This window comes from Myotis yumanensis, unplaced genomic scaffold (assembly GCF_028538775.1).
Source record: "Myotis yumanensis isolate MYYU_CA2020_CCGP unplaced genomic scaffold, mMyoYum1.0.hap1 SCAF_8, whole genome shotgun sequence".
Taxonomy (NCBI): domain Eukaryota; kingdom Metazoa; phylum Chordata; class Mammalia; order Chiroptera; family Vespertilionidae; genus Myotis; species Myotis yumanensis.
The window spans coordinates 35,772,666-35,791,727 of record NW_027223759.1 but is presented as its reverse complement, the minus strand read 5'-3'; the positions used below and the strand labels follow the sequence as shown (position 1 = coordinate 35,791,727).

The 19,062-nt window shown below is 61.5% G+C and overlaps 2 protein-coding genes across 29 annotated transcripts in view; both read left to right on the top strand.

Moving 5' to 3' along the window:
- KIF1A (kinesin family member 1A) overlaps positions 1-11,840 on the top strand; it is a 72,975-nt gene extending 61,135 nt beyond the window's left edge. For 10 of the 27 annotated variants that reach the window (XM_070422554.1, XM_070422561.1, XM_070422560.1 and 7 more), the window contains 12 exons: positions 731-754; positions 1,885-1,999; positions 2,805-2,938; positions 3,438-3,499; positions 3,879-4,024; positions 4,495-4,695; positions 5,157-5,234; positions 5,658-5,782; positions 6,673-6,825; positions 7,252-7,444; positions 8,176-8,309; positions 8,652-11,840. In XM_070422554.1, coding sequence (XP_070278655.1) covers positions 731-754; positions 1,885-1,999; positions 2,805-2,938; positions 3,438-3,499; positions 3,879-4,024; positions 4,495-4,695; positions 5,157-5,234; positions 5,658-5,782; positions 6,673-6,825; positions 7,252-7,444; positions 8,176-8,309; positions 8,652-8,694 — 1,408 coding nt within the window. In that variant the 3' untranslated portion in view covers positions 8,695-11,840. The remainder of the gene's footprint in view (positions 1-730; positions 755-1,884; positions 2,000-2,804; positions 2,939-3,437; positions 3,500-3,878; positions 4,025-4,494; positions 4,696-5,156; positions 5,235-5,657; positions 5,783-6,672; positions 6,826-7,251; positions 7,445-8,175; positions 8,310-8,651) is intronic. The other 17 variants (XM_070422581.1, XM_070422580.1, XM_070422577.1 and 14 more) reach the window with 3 other exon arrangements.
- Positions 11,841-15,239: 3,399 nt separating this feature from the next.
- Positions 15,240-18,680, top strand: AQP12A (aquaporin 12A). 2 transcript variants are annotated; one of them, XM_070423384.1, is made up of 4 exons: positions 15,240-15,362; positions 15,399-15,846; positions 17,868-17,984; positions 18,325-18,680. In XM_070423384.1, exons 1-4 carry the CDS (start codon positions 15,240-15,242, stop codon positions 18,528-18,530), a joined length of 894 nt encoding a protein of 297 aa, XP_070279485.1. In that variant the 3' UTR covers positions 18,531-18,680. The 2 variants fall into 2 exon arrangements, with proteins under 2 accessions (XP_070279485.1, XP_070279484.1); XM_070423383.1 differs by having other exon boundaries at positions 15,240-15,846.
- Positions 18,681-19,062: the final 382 nt, after the last annotated feature.

Here is a 19,062-nt window from a genome sequence, read left to right as displayed (position 1 = left end):
GCTGGGGCAGCATCATGTTGTGCCAGATTGGACCCTGGTCTGGTTGGCCTTCTTGGCACCTGGGTGATGGGGCAGTAGAAGGCCCAGGAGGGCCTCTCGCACCGCCCGCCCTGCCGGTGAGACCCAGCAGTCAGGCTTTGGAGACATTCTAGGTCAGCAGTGCCCGATCAGGACAAAGCCACGATCTAGCCTGACGAAGGGCCTCTCACCAGGAGCGTCTCTGAGGGTCCTCGTGTCCGGTGGGCTTGCTTCCCACAGCCCCAGGCCCGGTTCCTGGGGGGCGGGGGGGGGGCGGGGCTCTAGTAATAATCTCAGTGATGCGAACGTGCGCCACCCAGGCCTCAGGCATGCGCTTGCTCGAGTAACAGCTCATGTCACCCACCAGGCAGCTTTGAGGCAGGGAGACAGGTCTGCTGACAGGCCGAGGCCAGGTGGCTATGCCATGGCATTTGGAACTGGACAGTCTGGGGACTGTACGGGTGGCCCTACAGAGCCTGGGTGTTTGGGGCCCCCCAGGATGGACGGCGTCCCTAGGTCTTGGCCGCAGCTCCAGGGATGCCCACCTGGTCCTGCAGGGGACAGACCCAGGCTCTCCCTGCAGACACTGTGGGTGGTGCTTGGAGTGGTGTGTGGCCCGTGTCTGTTAGCTTGTGCCGGGCGGGCGACAGTGCTTGTTCTGACATGAATCTCTTCTGTGTGTGTACGTGTGTCCTGCCTGCCTCGCCTTTAGCGTTTCATTCGGAAATGACACTAGGTACAATCACTCTCTTCCGCACTCGCTTGGTCCTTCCTCCGCTGCTTTTCAATTTCCTTTCTCCTCTGATGTCTCCCCGCGCTCTCTGCCCCTCTGTTGCCCGCTGTCCTCACATCCCTTCCCCTGGGTCTTTGTCCTCAATGACCTATGTCGACACGGCCCGGCCCCCTCCCACTGCTTAGCCCCGAGCTCCTGGGCGGTGCCACAGAGAGAAGGGCAGCAGAGGCACTGCCCATGCCCCTCGCGGCCTGGCTCCCCAGGCACCCTCCACACTCCTGGGCCTGTGCCACTGCCCGGCTGTTGTGTTGACGTGTTCCTCAGCTGTGTCTCTGTGAAGATGCTTGGATGGAAACCGGGCGAGGCAGGGGGCTGTGCAGCGCTGCCAGGGCCCACGGGTGGCCACAGTGGGCACTGAGGCACATTCCCCACCTCCAATATGCGGGCACAACTGTAGGAGCTCTGCCGTCCATGGCTTGAGCTGCCCCCACCCCGGGAGGGGTTTGCCGGCCCCTGGCTCATGCTCTGCTCATTATCTTTCCGGGTTGGAGATGGAGGCAGAGGAGAGGCCTCAGCCTGCTCTGCCCGAGTGGAGAGTCTGGCCGCAGTGGGCAGTGGCGCTGTCTGCACCTGGCCGCCGGTTTCCACTCCCAGCATCCTCCCCGAGGGCCCTTCCTCCCCCAGGGGCGAGTCGGTCATGGAGGAGGTGGGCCCTGGAGGGTTTTGCAAACTGGGGCAGGTTCCTTAGGGTCCAAGGAGAGACCATGGCACCTCCTTACTCAGACCCAGGCTCCCGCCCTGTCCCCACCCTTGTAGTCGCTCCCCTCTTTCCTTGTCCCCACCCTCCCTGCTCTCAGCTTGAGAGCTGTGGGCTACCACATGCCACTCCTCGTCCACTGTGGAGGTGACAGCTGGGCACACCCTGCTGGTGGCATCTGGAGCCTCCCCCCAGTCCTGAGTAAGGAGGGGACTGTCTTTCCTGGACACTGCCCCCAGTCCTCTGGACCTGTGACCCCAGCGACACTCCCTGCGGGTCGCCACATCTCTCTGTCTGTCTGTCCGTCTGCATGTCCCCACCCCAGCCCAGTGTGGCCTGCACGTTGTTCTCTTACCTTCTCTCTGCTCCCCGCCAGGACCTTCTACCAGTTCGAGGCTGCGTGGGACAGCTCCATGCACAACTCCCTCCTGCTGAACCGCGTCACCCCGTACAGAGAGAAGATCTACATGACCGTCTCTGCTTACATTGAGGCAAGGCTCCTGTGCCCAGGCACGCCGCCGAAATCACCTGTCCCCTGAGCCAGCGGGGCCTGCCCAGGGCAAGGAGGGCGAGCGCGCTCTGGACAAGCCCACACGACCCTGCTGTCTCCCCAAGTCCTCGCGACACTCATGCACATCGAGCAGCAGTGCTGTCAGCCCACCCGCGTCTCTACTGTGTGGGCTCTCGGTGTGGCCAGGTGGCGTCTGTGCTCCAGGCAGCTCAAACAGAAGCCCCCTCCCCATCCCCAGGGCCTGGCGCACAGGAGCAGGCTGGGAGCCTGGGCGAATCTAGTGGGTACGGTAGCCAGGAATCTGGAAGTTTGGGGTCAGCATCGAGGGTGAGGGCATCGCCCCCCCTCAGAGCCTACTCCTCCATCTGTAATGGCTCTGCCCTGACAAGTCCCCAGTGCCCATCGGCTTTGTCAGAGTCATAGTTGAGCTTCAGGAACACAAAGAGCGGCTGCATGTGACACCACACCCGCCACCATGACGTGGTCTGTGGCGGGTTAGACGCACCGCGTGGGTACGTTCTCACAGACGTGTTCTGCAGCGTGTCTCGGATCGATGGTGACCCTCAGGGCCTCGGTACCGAGGCTGGTCCTCGGCAGCCCTGGGAGGCAGGGCCCGCTGCCTCTGCCGGGAGGTGCTTCAGCGAGGAACAGGGACTCTCCCGCCTGCTCCGGGGCCACGCGGGGCCCGGCGAGGCCTGGGCTGTGGTCAGTGCCATGGCTCTTGCCCCCAGGAGGTTAGAAGGGCGTGTCCCTCTGCCTGAGCCCCCGCTTCCCTGTCCCCGCAGATGGAGAACTGTGCCCAGCCGGCCGTCATCACCAAGGACTTCTGCATGGTCTTCTACTCCCGAGACGCCAAGCTGCCCGCCTCGCGCTCCATCCGAAACCTGTTCGGCAGCGGAAGCCTGCGGTCCTCGGAGAGGTGAGCTGCTGGAGTGGGCAGGCTGGGAGGGGACTCGGGATGGAGGCTGGCTGCACCTGAGGGTCAGACTCTAGGACCAGATGTGCCTCTCCCACTCCCACCGCTCCTTGCACTCTGGGGGGACAGTGTCAAGGCAGTGAGGTTCCCCACATGCTCTGTCCTGTGGACCCCCCATATCCAGGCCACTCTGGGCACAGCTGGGAGGAGGGAGTGTGGGGGTCAGGACTCAGTGGCCTTGGGCTGGCCATGACCAGCCATCTGAGAGGTCCACAAGAGGGTTGGTGGGTGCCCCTGGCAGAATCGGCCATCCCAGAGAAAAGGGGGTCTGAGGTGGGGACTATGCGAGTAGGGCTGCAGTGTGGGGGCCTGGCACCCAGCTCCCCCTTGGAGGCCACCTGCATGGGCAGGGCAGGTGCGCAGTGTGCATTTGATGGTGGTGAGAGTTGGTCCCGGGCATCCCCGTGCTTGGTGACAGCATGTCCCCCTCTGCCCCCAACAGCAACCGTGTGACCGGTGTGTACGACCTCAGCCTGTGCCACGTGGCCGATGCGGGCAGCCCAGGTAGGTGTCTGTCCTGCTCTCTGTGGAAGGCCGGGCGGGGTAGCACTTATTTCGAGTCACCTGGGGTCCTCTGGGTCACTCCAGGTGACGTCAGCGAAGCTGCCAATTGGGGGGTTCCTTCCCTGAGAGAAGCACGGGCCTCTCCAAGGTTGTTCTGAGGGGCTGGAGGACAGTGAGGGGCGAGGCAGCAATGGGAAGGCTGGCAGAAGGGAGGGCATCTCGAGCTCTAACCCCCATGGGACGGATGCTGTATGACTTTCCTTGGGCGAGCCCAGGGTGGCTCTGAGGGTGGACCAAGGGTTAGGGGAGGGGGAGCTGCCCCAGGGCCCTGTCCCTGCACCCCCGGTGGGGACGTGGTCAGACAGGTGACCCTTTTCAGGGATGCAGCGGCGGCGCCGTCGGGTGCTGGACACGTCGGTGGCCTACGTGCGGGGTGAGGAGAACCTGGCGGGCTGGAGGCCCCGCAGTGACAGCCTTATCCTGGACCACCAGTGGGAGCTGGAGAAGCTGAGCCTGCTGCAGGAGGTGCGTCTGTGCCAGACCCTGGGGGTCCCAGGCCACCCCAGGACAGAGCGAGGGCACTCACACTGCTCTCACGGACCTAATTGCGGAGGGCTGTCGGCTTGCAGACAGAGACCAGGAATCGGGGTGGGCAAGGCCCTCTGTCGCTAAGTCAGGGGCCCAGTGACCAGCAGCTGTGGACAGCGGGCAGCAGAGGCCCGCACCCACCCCCTGGGCCCCTGCCGGATGCTCGTGTCTGAGTTCGAGTGTCCATCCGCTCGGGGCTGGCACAGGCTGGGCGGGAGGCCAGGATGGAGGAGGGCAGCGTGTTGGCCGCAGGGCACGGGAGGGGCTGATTCCCCGTCAGCAGCGTGGCCTCAGGTTGCTTTGCTCTCCCAGGATCTGACCTTGGGCCCAGGTGCTCAGGGGGCTGCCCACCCTGCCCTCGCCCGCGAGTGCAGCAGGGGAGGCCACGCTCTGGCTCTCGCGTGCAGGTCGAGAAGACCCGGCACTACCTCCTGCTGCGGGAGAAGCTGGAGACCACCCAGCGGCCCGCCCCTGAGACGCTGTCCCCGGCCTCCAGCGAGGACTCGGAGTCCCACAGCTTGTCCAGCGCCTCCTCTCCACTCTCGGCTGATGGCCGAGCGTCGCCCCCGGAAACTCCCAACGAGAGGCAGCGGGAGCTGGCCGTCAAGGTAGGCAGCTGGGCAGTAGGGCGGGTGGGCAGCACGGCCATGACCCAGCCCCTGCAGAGCTCCAGTGACATGGCCTTGTCCGTGCTGGGTCCTGTCACGGCCTGGAGCTGGGAAGATGAGGGGTCTATAGAGTCCCCTTGCCCACAGCCCCCACCGCACCCACACTGGAATTTGGGAGCCTCCTCCCTGAGCAGTGGCATGTCCTCTCTTAAATACCGAAATCGATGGGGAGCTGACCACCCGAATCCCAGCCCATTTTGCGGCTGAGGCCACCGAGCTGGCCTTCGCCCAGTCCCAGTCCTGCCTGGGGAGGCTTCCCCGTCTTCTTAGAGGCCTGCAGGTGCTCCCACCTTGACCTGCAGTGCCGGGCACCTGGGCCAGTCTCTGTGCTGTTGGGGGCTGAGCCCTCGGCCGAGCCTGGTCCCAGGAGACTCCTGACTGGGTGTTTGCTGTTCCTGCAGTGTTTGCGCCTCCTCACGCACACGTTCAACAGAGAGTACACACACAGCCACGTCTGCATCAGCGCTAGCGAGAGCAAGGTGGGCACCGAGTCAGGCCTGGAGCCCCCACCCTGGCTCATGGCTCCCACGCCAGTGTCCCCATGGCACTCCAGCCGTCCTGGGTCCTCGCTCCCTGCCCCGCAGCCTGCCGTGCTTGCCTCGGTCCTCTTCGCTGGCCTCTCCCTCTGCCTGGGAGGGCCACTCCCCATGGTCCTCAGGGTGCACGTCCTAAAGTCTGGCTCAGCCGCACCTTCCCCAGCACCACCCAGTGTGGTCCTCCATGCTCTTTGAAGCCCTACAGCCATGAGTCCCTGGTGGGGCTGGGAGGGGGTGGGAGGTACCTGCAGTGGGGGTGGGGGTGCCCTAAATGGGAGTTCAAATGCCAGCAAAGGTGCAGGAATCAGCCACCACGAGACGGTCCCCTCCCTGTGTCCCCTGAAAAAGCCTCTCTCTCCTCCACAGCTCTCTGAGATGTCCGTCACACTGCTGCAGGACACGTCCCTGTCCCCTCTGGGGGTGGCCACGCTCACTCCCTCCTCTACCTGCCCCTCTCTGGTCGAAGGGCGGTATGGAGCAGCCGACCTGAGGTGAGTGAGCCCTCAGGCTCCTGCGCAGCTTCCCGCTCTGCAAGACCAGCGACGACGATAGCCGTGACTCGGGCACGGAGTGCGAGAAGGGGGCGCGGGTGGCCAAGTCACTCGGGGCGGGCCTGGTGGCGTGGGGTCTGCAGGCACTGCCCCCGCAGTCTGCCCTGTGCCCACCCCGCAGCCTCCTGTGAGCGTGATGTCCTAACCTTCTTTCTGAGGCCATGTTCTGCGGACGCATACATTTAAAACTAGCCCTGAGTAAAAGCAGGAACAGGTCAAAATAGCACCAAACAAGGGACCCTTTTCATGGGGCGGCGCTCATAAAATGCTCAGTGAGAAAAACCTGAGCCCTCTCCTGCCGACAGGGACACATGGCACGGGAGCCGTGCTGGGAAGAGACCCTCCCCACACACTGCTGACACCGCTTATGTCTGATCATCCAGTTTTAAATCCCTTGGCGTTTCCTGAATTTCTTCTTAAAAACAAAAAAAATGGTATTGAATCCTCTGGCTGTCGTCCTGGGACAGGCCTCCTGGGCCACCAGGTGCAGTCATAGGGCCTGGCGTGGGCCATGGGCCAGACGGTCCCTGAGAGACTTGTGTCTCTTTCAACTCGATTTGGGGGATGACGAGTGGCTACAGCCACCTTTATGGGGTGAAGGGGGAGGGGCAGAGAGCACCACGGGAGAGAGGTGTGGAGCCCCTCACAGCGGACCCCTCCCCACGGTGTCCAGCACAATCCTGGAATCAGGTGGGTGGGCCAGACTGTGGGTGCGGCCATCAGACAGCCAGAGGTGCCACAGCAGCTCTGAGAGCACGAGGCCCCATCAGGAGCCTGGGGAGGGTGGTTCCGGGCCCAGTGAAGGGCAGCAGCGTCCCTCCTTTCCCCAGGAGCCTGCAGCCCAGCTCCCGGCCGACCAGCCCGGAGCCCGAGAATGTGCCAGAGGCTGATTCCAAGAAGATCCCCTCCCCTGCTCGGGCCACGGAATCGGACAAGGAGCCCCAGCGCCCGCTGGTTCCCGACATCCAGGAGGTCCGGGTCAGGTGCGCAGGTCACCGGCCAGCCTTGCCCCCTGACCTAGGGCTGGGGGAGGTCAGAGCAAGGGCTCTGGTGGTGATGTGTCTGCGAATGACCGGTGTGGCCACCATGCACATGTCCTGAGCTCACCACTGTTGGTGGGTGTGGTTGTGGGTCACAGCGTGACAGGCCAGGGCAGCTGCAGCCTTCCTACGCTTTTCCATCTTCCAGCTGGGGACCGAGGCTCAGAGACGGGTGGGTGGTTCTGGTCTCTGGCCTCCCAGGTTGGGGTCTTGCCAGGTCCCCAGGTGCCTCTGTCCTGGCTGCTCCTCTCGGAGGCCCGCTGGCAGCACGGCTGGGGACCTGGCTCATAGTGGACAGTGAACCTCCGAGCTGGGCCTCCCACTGGCTGCCAGGAGGGCGTGGACGAGCAGACGTTCCTGTTCCCACAGCCCCATCGTCTCCAAGAAGGGCTACCTGCACTTCCTGGAGCCGCACACGGCCGGCTGGGCCAAGCGCTACGTGGTGGTGCGCCGGCCCTACGCCTACATGTACAACAACGACAAGGACACGGTAGAGAGGTTTGTGCTCAACCTCTCCACCGCCCAGGTGGAGTACAGCGAGGACCAGCAGGCCATGCTCAAGGTGCGGACACGGAAATGGGATGGGCAGGCCCTGGGCTGGCAGGACACAGTGCGTCCCAGGCAGGGAAGGAGAGGGCAGGAGCCGGGGCAGCCTTTCCTGTCCCAGGTCTCTACCACCCATGGGGCTCATTGTCCGGGTGGCAACCAGTGGTGGTGATGGGACAAGCATTAACCTTCTCCCATCCCAGGGCCAACAACCCCGTCCCCCCCTGAGGATGCCCATGGTGGGGGGGGCCCGAGCCACCCAGGCCAGCAGTGCTGTGGGCCCAGGAGTCCAGCCCCCTGCCCCCCAGCCTTACCCTGCTCCTCTGAGCAAGCGCAGCTATGGATGTGGGTGCTGGGAGCCCCGACTCCTTCCCTCGGCCACTACAGTGGCACTAGGTGATTTTTGATTCCCTGGGATGGGGGTGGGAACTCAAACCACGATGCCAAGGGCTCAAGCTTGAGAAGAAGGGACGCCAGGATTACGGGGCCCAGTGGACATATCTGGACCACAGCTGTGCCAGGGTCCCAGGGGAAGGAGCCTTGGCCCTTGAGGTGGGGACACAGAGCAGTGGCAAGGGGCCCTGGGGCATGAGAATAGAGGGGTGTCCTGCAGAACCTTCCGGGCCAGGCCGTGCACACTGCAGAGTTCACATAGCCCTGTCAGCGCCCCCAGCCTGTGGGTCTCCCCTCTTGCTCCCTCCTCCCTGGCTGAGTGCTGACCCCAGGGAGGGGCGGTGCCTCTCACAGCGCGGTGCTTTGCAGACGCCCCACACGTTCGCCGTGTGCACGGAGCACCGCGGCATCCTGCTGCAGGCCAGTAGCGACAAGGACATGCACGACTGGCTGTATGCGTTCAACCCTCTCCTGGCCGGGACCATACGGTAGGGCCACCTCCGACTGGATGGGTGTTTCCACCTCCGCTGGGACGAGGGAGGGTGCAGGCCTGGGGGCATCCGCAGGGGCGTCGGTGTTCATGTTTGCCCTTGCTGCTCACGGAGTGAATAAACTCCCCAAATTTTTAAACTTCACCTGCCACCAAGGCGCACTTTTCTGTAGGGAAGAAACCTCTGTGTAGGGAATAGCCAGGGCCCCCTCCCTCCGTGACTTCACAGGGGTCACGGTGACATGTCTCTCGGGTGACAAGGGAACCAGAGCGGTCTGGGGTCAATGAGCTGCAGGCTCCGTCCTCCCTGAGCTCTGCTTCTCTTCCAACCCTCCCGCAGGTCCAAGCTTTCCAGAAGGAGGTCTGCCCAGATGCGGGTCTGAGTGGAAGACACCCCCCTCCAGACAGCCAGCAGGCCCGGCCTGCCCCCTCTCACCATCCGTCTGTCTTTGCCACCCAGTCCTTCCCACCAGACAGCCAAAAAGTCCCCTCCTCCCAGGGACGCTGTGCTGGGCCAGCGAGCCCGCCTCTGGCTGGGGACCTGCACCACATGACTGTCATGCTCCCAGTGGAGGCCGTGTTGTCATCATTCCTTCTCTGAGACTGTGCCCCGGGGGAGGGGGGGAAGAGCTGGGAGACGCTGGAGAGACCGGAGGGCACCAGCCAGGGGCATCGGTGACGTTCTCATATTTTTTTAAGCATAGACAGACTTATAATTAATATACAGTAGTTAGCAACATGGAAGCAGTCCACTCAGAAGTTAACTATAAGACTGTATTCTATTTATAAGTATTTATTTCTAACGACCTTTAGGATTCAGATGGACCCTGTCCCCGCTTGTTCCCACACCAATCTCCCAAGCCTCTTAGGGACAGATGGGGTGGGCAGCTGCCTCGGAAGACCACAGTGAGGTTGGTACCACTGGGCCACCTGCCTGAGGCCTCTCCCCAGCTGCCCATGGGGCAGACCCTCGTCCTGGGGTGTGTGCCTGAAGTCCCAGCAGCACAGAAGGTGGCGTGTGTCCCTTCTAGCAGGAGGTACAGCCACATCCGACCTGCACAGCAGCTGCCTGAGCTGTGACTCCCAGCAGTGCCAGTGCAGCTCCAGGAGGGTGTGGGCGGTGAGGCAGTGGTAGGGCTGCAGGGGCTATGCTGGCGGGGCCGGGGAGGAGGGACAGGAGCCCACGCTCGTGCCGTGTGTCCAGGCAGGTAGGGCGAGGCTGGCTGGGGTTAGAGGTGGTCCAGGGTGAAGCCCCCCAGCGAGGGGCTTGAGGTACAGCCTCTCCAGTTGCTGTGAGAAATGGGGTGAGCTCCAGGTTGCTTCTGGAAGAAAGTCTGGGATTTCCCCTCTTTGCCCCGAGAGGAGAGAGTTCCGTGAGTGCCATGGGCTCCTCCTCCCCCTTCTGCATCAGATGTGCCACCATGCTCTTGTTCAGGCCCCTCTGCAGACCCTGTGCCCAAGGGTTGACCAGGACAGGACAGGAGTCAGCGCAGGACAAGAGTCTGGACAAGGGTCCTGTCTAGGCCCTAAACCCAGCTGAGAAACCACAGGGGTCTCCTGGGACCTGTTCCCACACCCGAGGCACATTGGGCCTCTTTTTAGCTCAAGAAAAAAAAAACACTGCAAAACTGTCCCCAGCAGAGCGGCTTCACTTGGCCCCAGTTCATGCCCAGCCTTGCTGGTCCACAGCTTTCTCTGGCAACTCCCTCCATCCTTGCCAGCCCCTGCTGGGCACCGCTCACTGACACCAGCTTCCACTTGGCTTGGAGGACTCCAGCTCACCCTGGAGACAGTGGTTCTGAGACCCACACTGTCCCATGTGGTGCTGACATGACACATGGACATTCTCACGGTTCCGGCCACTGAGGCCAGAGGTGCCCCCAGCTCCTTCCTCTGGGGGTGTGTGGTGTGGGCTTCATCCGAGAGATAAGGGTCCAGTGAGGTTTTCCTTTGGGGAAGTCGTTCAGGCCCCTTAAGCTTGGCCTCAGATGAGGGATGCAGGAGGGCGGACCCTGTGGCAGCCGTGTGTGCCTGCCAGCCTGCACCAGCCCAGCTGGAGGCTGACAGCCCTTCTGTGCCTGGACAGCGCTCCTGAGGGGAAGCCGCCAGTGAGCATCAGGGCCCAGGACCGCGTCTGGGCGCACATTGTCCAGAAGCAGGGACGGTGCTCACCTCACAGGTGTTCCCGGAGGTGATGGGCTGAGACACACAGGAGAGGAGCTAGTCTGGACAAACACTGGCTTCTATGACAGCCTGTGGTGGGGAGAAGTAGGGAGGGGCGAGTGCTAAGACAGTCAGGCTCCCCAGGGCCCAGCCACGGCCCACTCAGGTCAGCCAGCCTGAGGGTGTGGCCCCAAGAGGGTCTGAGGCCTTTGCACGAGGGCACAGGTGTCTGAGGCCAGCCAACCTGCAGAGCACCTGTGTCCTCGGCAGGGCTGAGGAAAGGGGCCCCCGAGAGGGTTTTCGGAATCTCCCCAAATTCAGGAGCCTCCCCAGCCATGGAGGCTTCCAGGGACCGTTTCATCCTGGCCTGGGCCGTCTCAGCAGTGATGAGGAGCCAGGAGTGGACCTGGCGTCCCTTCCGGGCTGGCTGTAGCGGGAGGTCCTAGGTCCGAGTCCAGACACCCAGAGTGGCCGGAGAGGAAACCCACACGGAGTCAGGAGGCCTGGTCTCTGTGCCCGCCCTGCCCGAACCTCCATGTGTCATGTTAGCTGAGACAAGTCGTTTATCAAACCGGGACTTCGTTTCCACATCTGTGACAAGCGAGGCTCATCTGGGGGCCCCTGAAGTTTTGCACCCTTTGGGGTGCAGAGAGCAAAGTCAGGTCTGGTGTGGCTTCTGTTCCCGCTGAGTAGGGAGGAGAGGGAGATCCAGAAAGCCAACTCTGGTGGTTTTTGTTTGAATGCTTGATGCTGCTCAGGCTGCGGCCTCGTTTTGTTTGAAAGACACCATTCTCATCCGGATCCGCTCTCTGTCCCCCAAGTGGAGTGTGAGTTCCTTCCAGAGGCTCTAGGGAGAGGTCCCAGGGGGGATGCTGGGCTCGGCCGGCCGGCCATGGGCTCCAATAACCTGGCTGGTGTCCAGGGTGTGTGAGATGCTCAATAGTTGCAAGGACTCCCTGTTCTGAATAACCACTCGTGAGATGACAATGTTTCATTTCGGCCACACACGCATGCACGTGCACACATACACCCAGGCGGCTGTGTGAGGCGGTCCCACCTCAGGCGGGTGTGGCGAAGTGCTCGGGGAGGTGTGAGCAGGTTGACACGCTGGTCCTCCCGACAACAGGCTGTGGCTTCTTCCTGGGCCTGTGCTCCCTGTAGCTGCCTGTCCCCGAGGCTCCCTGCGGCTTGTACATACGTGGTTGTGTGGCACACCCACCCCTGCACCATAACTGCCATCCTGCCGTAATGACTCCAGTTCCCCAACGTCCTGACCCCGAGTGTTAGCTCTAGGCTCCTGTACTGTGTGTGTGCACCTACGCTCTGTCCAGTTATGAAATAAACGTGGTTCCTCACGCAGCACCGAGCGCGGCCCTCTGCTGTGTGTTATTTGCACATCGGGTCACTGGTGGGAGATCTTAGACTTTTCACAAAGGTTGAGAAGTTAGGTCAAAATAGATCTTAGACATAAACGTAAAACACAAAACAGTAACACTTCTAGACAGACTTATCGAAATGCATCACTAAGAAAATGACCAGGAACTGGGAGAAGATATTTGTAAAACAAGGTTAGGACAAAGGATTTGTGTGCAGAATATATAAGAATACATGAAGCATCATTATAACTCACCTAGAGGCCTGGTGCATGGATTCGTGCACCAGTGGGGTTTCTCAGCATGGCCTGCAGTGATCGGGATGAAACTGACTCTCCGACAGCCCCGAGGGGTCCCGGATTGCAAGAGGGCACAGGCCAGTCAGAGAGACCCCACCCGTGCACAATCAGGGTCAGGGAGGGCTTCAGGGCGTGTCTGGCCCAGTCCAATTGTCCAGACCCCAGCATCAAGCTAACCTACCAGTCAGAGCATCTACCCTCTGGTGGTCAGTGTGCATCATAGCCACTGGTTGAATGGTCGAACGGTAGCTTAAGCTTTCATATATAAATACACACATACACACACACACTAATAATAGCCTAGGTCCGTGGTCGGCAAACTGCAGCTCGAGAGCCACATGCGGTGGCTCTTTGGCCCCTTGAGTGTGGCTCTTCTTAAGCCTTAGGAGTACCCTAATTAAGTTAATAACAATGTACCTACCTATATAGTTTAAGTTTAAAAAATTTGGCTCTCAAAAGAAATTTCAATCGTTGTATTGTTGATATTTGGCTCTGTTGACTAATGAGTTTGCCGACCACTGGCCTAGGTGGTTGTCACGCCGTGATGCCCTCACGCCGTCACAAGGAGGCTGCGGGTGCAGCAGTCGAGTGCGGGTGGGTGGGGCTGCGTGCATGATGAGGCGCACGCGAGTGGGCGAGGACTTGATGCTGTGTGTGTGTCGCGGAGGCAGGGCCTGGCAGCTGCTCCATACAACAAGGCCTGGGGGCGAGACCCCCGGCTCCAGCCTACCTCTTTGGGGCAATCCACTGAGGAGCCCCGGGGTTCCGGGTCTCTCGTGATTTCGCACGTTGGGTCACTAGTAGATAATAAAAAAAGGTATACACTTAATAAAAAATGAGCAAAATGTATTTGAATGACCAATAAGCTCACAGCAATGTGCTTAGCATCCTCTGTCATCAGGAAAATACGATCGAAACCATAAGTAAAGGGACGTGAACTCTGGGTAGGGTAGACAATGTGTGTGAAACTTCACACCAACTTTCTTCACCGCCCACACGTCTCACACGTTGCTCTTGTGTCACATACCACGGCTGCCTAGGCAACGCTGTGGCAGCTTTATTCGCACCAGGCAAAAAACCAAAAGAAAAAAAATACCTAAATGTTCACATCGGAGAAATGGACACACCAGCTGTGGTCCTTCCTTACATGGAATTCCATTCAGCAATAGAAAGGTCAGTGCCCCTCATGGACAGACCCGGGCTCCGGTTACTTTTCCTTGTCCACGAGAAACTCGGGCCTGTGGGAACATGAGCCAGGAGAGTGGATGGGCGGTACGAGGAAGGAAGGCGAGAGGCCCGGGGACGGTGGAAATGTTCCCTTCCTGGGTGATGGAGTGGTTACTGGGTTCATGTGTTTGTCAGAAGGGTGGAGGTTTCTGCTGGAGCTTCCCTTTAAGTTTTATCTAAAAATCAAAAAGTGCCTAAAAATTAAAAAAATGAGTTGACAGTGATCGCCCACACAGCGGACTGTCGAACGGTGCCTTCCTTCTGTGTGCTGCGTGGACACGTGGAGGCGGAGGGCCAGGCCCCACCTGGTGGGAGCAGGAGTGACAGGGACAGACGGAAGGCCAGTGGGTGCTGACGATGGAATGGGAGGCCCCAGCACGGACACACTCTCCACACGGTCCCTGAGGGAACCCTGTCTTGCCTGTGTCCAGTCTCTAGGTCTCTGTGGCTTCAGAATGTCCCCCCACTCTTCTGAGAGGTCTGGGCCTCGAACGAGGAGAGGACAGGGGCAGCTCCCACCCCCCAGGCTGGAGTCTGCCCGGGCCTGTCTGCCATCCAGGGTGCGGTCTGGTGGGCAAGGGGGATGGTGGGTGGGTTTCCTACAGGGCTGCCCAGGGTGGAATTCTTGTTGGGGTTAACCTCACCCTCTCGGTAAAAGTCCTGGACCTCAAAATTGGGGACAACCAGGAAAAAAGCCAGCTCCTTGTCCTCCATGCTGTGGGCTCCCCTTCCCGGGTCTCGGGCTCCCTTCTGTGCAAGCAGAGTCTGGCAGGCACAGGCATTGGATTAGAAAAATAAAAACAAGGAATGGAAGGGAGGGGGAGTGGGCAGGACAGGGAAGCCCTCTGTTCCCCGGGAAACAGGTTCCGGTGGGATGAACACAAGGGGGCGCTGCGTGCACCCTGCCCGTGGAAGGCGCTGCCACTGCTCCGGGGAGCCAGCTCCAGAGCCGGGGCAGCATGCGGGCCCCAGGGCCTGCTGGGGTGCCGCCAGGTGATGTCATGCCCAGCTGGACTCCCAGAAAGGACATCCAAACTGGCAGTGACTCCCAGGTCCCTCTGGCCTGGAGAGACATGGCCCAGCAACGTGTCCTCAGGAAGGGGTCCCTTTGGCACATAGTAGGGGTGGGGAGGCGTTCCCAGGGAGCCCTACATGCCAGGGGCCCGGGGTCTGAACGAAGGCCCTGAACGCCCCAGCCGGCCATTCTGCTTTGTTCCCAGGGAGCCCCTACGTGCCAGGGGCCCGGGGTCTGAACGAAGGCCCTGAACGCCCCAGCTGCATTCTGCTTTCTTAGAAAAGCATTTTATGTGTCTACACTGCCCTGCAGAACACACCGCATATAGTGAGGTGGGCCTTTCTGCTGGTTCAGCTTCTTTGGGCGCCCAGAGCAGCCCTCTTGGAGCCCCCAGGGCTTCCTGTGGGGACACCTGGCCTCACAGACGGCTGCCTCCATGCAGGGAACTGGTGCAGGCAGAGTGCAGGCAGAGCCAGGGACCCGCCCAGGCACAGGGAGCTGCCAGCGTGGAGCTGGGAGCCTGGGTGTGGCATGGCGCTCGATGGAGGCTTTGAAGAGCTGTGGCCAGGCTGCAGCCCTGGGCTGGCCGAGTGGGGTGCGTGTCCCGGTGTGTCTCACACCCTGGGGAAGACGCCTGGCTGAGGGCCGGTCCGCTGTGGGCGTTCCTGGCTCTGCTCCTGGGTCTGCAGCAGGTGGGATGGAGGTGAGGGTGCAGGTGTGGCGTTCCCAGGAGTGCCAGCCCAGATGGACGCTTCCACGGCTCCCCCGCCCTCGGGTCCTGGGGTGGGTCAGCCCCGATACGTCAGCTCAGGTTCCCTGTTCAGTCAGGCTCCATAGAGCCCCTGGAGCCGATGGCTGGTCTGAACGTGTCTCTCTCGTTCCTCTTGGCCACCATTGCCCTGTGCCAGGCGGCCAGGAGGGTGTCCAAGGCCCTGCTCCCCAAAGGTGCCTATGTCAGCTTTGCCCTGGAGGCGGCGGGCGCAGCCCAGCTGGGGGCCTGCTGCCTGGAGATGCGGATGCTGGCAGAGCTGGGCCCCTGGGCGGGCGGCTTCGGGCCCGACCTGCTGCTGACCCTGCTCTTCCTGCTCTTCCTGGCACACGGGGCCACCTTCGATGGGGCCTCGGCCAACCCCACCGTGTCCCTGCAGGAGCTCCTCCTGGCCGAGGCCTCTCTGCCCGGCACTCTGCTCAAGCTGGCGGCCCAGGAGCTGGGCATGCAGGCGGCCTGTGCCCTGACCCGGCTCTACTGGGCCTGGGAGCTCAGCGACCTGCATGTCCTGCAGAACCTCATGGCCGAACACTGCAGCTCGGCCCTGCGCACGACCGTCCCCCACGGCGCGCTGGTGGAGGGCGCCTGCGCCTTCGTCTTCCATCTGACCCTCCTCCGCCTCAGGAATAGCCTTCCCGTCTACAGAGTGCCCGCCGTGGCCCTGCTGGTCACCGTCATCGCCTACACAGGTGAGACCTGGGCGTCTTCCCCTGCGTCTCCTCAGAACCTCTGGCAGGGCCGCCAGCAGCTGTGGGCAGGAAAGGGGCTGCCAGCTGAGGGGTCTGCGAGCCACAGACACTGGGGAGGCCATTCCCTGGGAAACAGGTGGTGGTGTGACCAGTGGGGCTGGACACAACGTGGCAGGTGGGACCCCAGGTCCCTGTCAGGGCCTTCCTCCTGGCCAGGCCTCTCCACACTCTGAGCTCCTTCCAGAAGCTGAGCCAGCAGAAAGGCCCCCCTCACTGTATGCAGTGAGTGTTCTGCATGGCAGCGTAGACACGAAAATGCTTTTCTAAGAAAGCAAAGTGGCTGGCTGGGGAGTTCAGGGGCTGCGTTCAGGGGCAGATGGGCAGCCGGCGGTTTCTCCAGGGTGTGGCCAGGCTCCAGTCGGCAAGCCCTGCGTCTTCTGTCACCCCTTCCCAGGGGGCTGGGTCCTGTCGTTTCTTCCTCACCCAGGTCTCCACCTCCCCTCTCGGGAGTGGCAGCAGACACTCCGCCTCTCTTTGGGGTCACTCCTCCCACCCAGGCAAACCTCTTGACCAAATTCTCATGGGTCCTTCAGCCCCTGTGGGAGCCGCCCTGAGCCTCCCCCTGGCCCCACCCTGCGTTTGGCCCTTAGATGGAGGTCACCTATCCTGAGGTCCCCCACTTGGGCCTGCCCCCAGTGAGACAGGGGCCTTTCCCCCCTTCGTGGAAAAGCAGAGAGCCACTGACCACAGACCTTACTTTCCAGCTGTCCCTGAGTTGGGGACAGCGCTGGGCCAGGACATGGAGGAGCCAGGCTGGGGCCCTGCGGTCTGTGGGACTTGCCCCTAGGAGGGTCCTCTGGGCTGCACGCTCCCTCTGCCCCTGGGCACCGGGTCAGGGTAGGACAGCAGCGCCTCTCAGGAAGTGGCTGCAGTGCCCCTGTGCTGGGCATGGACAGGAGCCTGCACTCGTCAAGCTCTCTGGGAAGGGCACCTGTGACCGTGGCTGTGCTCAGTCAGCGGCAGCTGTCGGCTCCAGGCGGGGGGAAGACGCAGCAGAAGACGCAGCAGGAAGGGGCTGAGGCCGAGCTCCCCAAGATCTCCATTTGTGGGGTTCCCAGGGAGGACAGACCCAGCCCTGAGGGCCCACTTTCTGTGTCACTGACTATAGTACCTGGGCCACCAACGGCCAGAAAGCTGCCACTGGGGCCCAGGCACAGGTGGGGAGATGGAGGCAGGGCTGAGCAGAGAGCTTGTCAGGGGCAGAGCCCTGAGGCCAGATGGCCCGGACACTCACCTGAGGTGACAGCCAGGAGCTCCTGCGTCTGCACAGGACCCACCCAGGTGCCTCCCGCAGCGTGAGCACCACTGCCCACGCCTGGCCTCCACATGCGGCTTCAGGCTCCCTGTCCACAGGGCCCAGACCTGCCCCGGGAGGCCCCTGCTCACGGGGGTCTGCCTGGCCTGGGGTTCAGGGACGCTGGCCTGGCTCTGGCTGCTCATCCAAATCTCCCCACAGTCCTGGTGTTGCTTTGTTCCATGATCTCTTTATCTCTTTGTCTCTTGGTCTCTGTCTGTTTGTCTGTCTGTCTGTCTTTATCTGCCTCCCTATCTTTCTGTCTCTGTCTCCGTATTGCTCCATCTCTGCCTCTGTCTCTGTCTCTCTCACTGTCTCTCTCTCAGTCTCTCTCTGTCTCTCTAAGACAACCTCCCTCGAGGTGGGATGTGTTGGAGAAAGGGGCTGGGAGAGATGAGTCCATCCCAGGGGTGAGAGGTCAGGTCGGCATTGGATGTCCCTGGAGAGACTCCCCCGGCTGCTCCCTGACCATGAAAGCTTTGGCCTTGGTTGAGTGGCCTTCCTGCCGTGACCCCACCAGTGCGGGGGCCGAGGATGGACTGGGCTCCCTGCCTGGGTGCCAAGAGCCCACCTAGGCTAGGGCACAGTAGGATTCAGGGTGGGGATTTTGGAGGGTGGCTCTGGTCCAGGTGAGGCCACATGAGGCCTGTTGGTACTTCCTCCACAGCTGGACCCCTCACATCTGCCTTCTTCAACCCCGCCCTGGCCGCCTCAGTTACCTTCCACTGCTCAGGGCACACCTTGCTGGAGTACGCCCAGGTGTACTGGCTGGGCCCTCTGACAGGTAAGGGCCGGCGGGGGGCACTGGGGTCCCCAGGAGCTCCCAGGGGCAGAAGCAAGGCTAGCCCTGGGCGTGGCTCATGGTTGGGGAATAGGCCACACAAAGCCTCCTGGTAGGCAAGCCTGCAGGGCCCAGCTCTCCAGTGCAGAGCGCATCCAGGGGCTGCTTCCTTTGGGGAGGGGAGGGAGCCTGGTCAGGTTCCCAGGCTGCTGTCACCCCCTCCCCCAGCCCAGGTCTGCAGGCCCCCCACCCCATCCTAGGGAAAGTCTGGCGTGTGAGTGCCCAGGTGTCTTGGGCTGCAAGAAGCCCGAGGGCCCTATGTCTGACACTCCGTCTCCTGCAGGGATGGTGCTGGCCGTCCTGCTGTACCACGGCCACCTCCCCCGCCTTTTCCAGAGGAACCTGCTGTACAGTCAGAAGAACAAGTATCGAACCCCCAAAGGGAAGCCGGCCTCAGGGCCTGAAGTTACCCAGACACCCAAAGAGGGGTGCAGAGGCCAAGAGCCTGGGCAGAGGCGGGTGGGGCAGCAGCCTCTGGGCTCCCTGTGAGCTCCATGTGGAGGCCAGGTCCCTGGCTGAGGGGCACAAAACCCACTCCCACTTCCTCCCCAGACACCATTCCGTCAATAAACTGTCCCCAGCCCTGCCTGTCTCCCTGGCCTGGCAGAGGCCTCTGAGGAGGTGGAGCTGGCCTGAGTCCCCCCATCGTTCCACAAGGTCTGTCCGCCTCTTCTTGACAGCGTCAGAATCAAAGGTAAGACTGAGGAGGAAACCACTTCTAGGAATATATCCCAAGAAAACAGAAACACCAATCAGAAAGGATATATGCACCCCTATGTTCATAGCAGCACAATTCACCATAGCTAAGATCTGGAAACAGCCTAAGTGCCCATCAGCAGATGAATGGATTAGAAAACTGTGGTACATCTACACAATGGAATACTATGCTGCTGTAAAAAAGAAGGAATTCTTACCATTTGCAACAGCATGGATGGAACTGGAGAGCATTATGCTAAGTGAAATAAGCCAGTCAATGAAGGAAAAATACCACATGATCTCACTCACTCATGGATAATAAAGA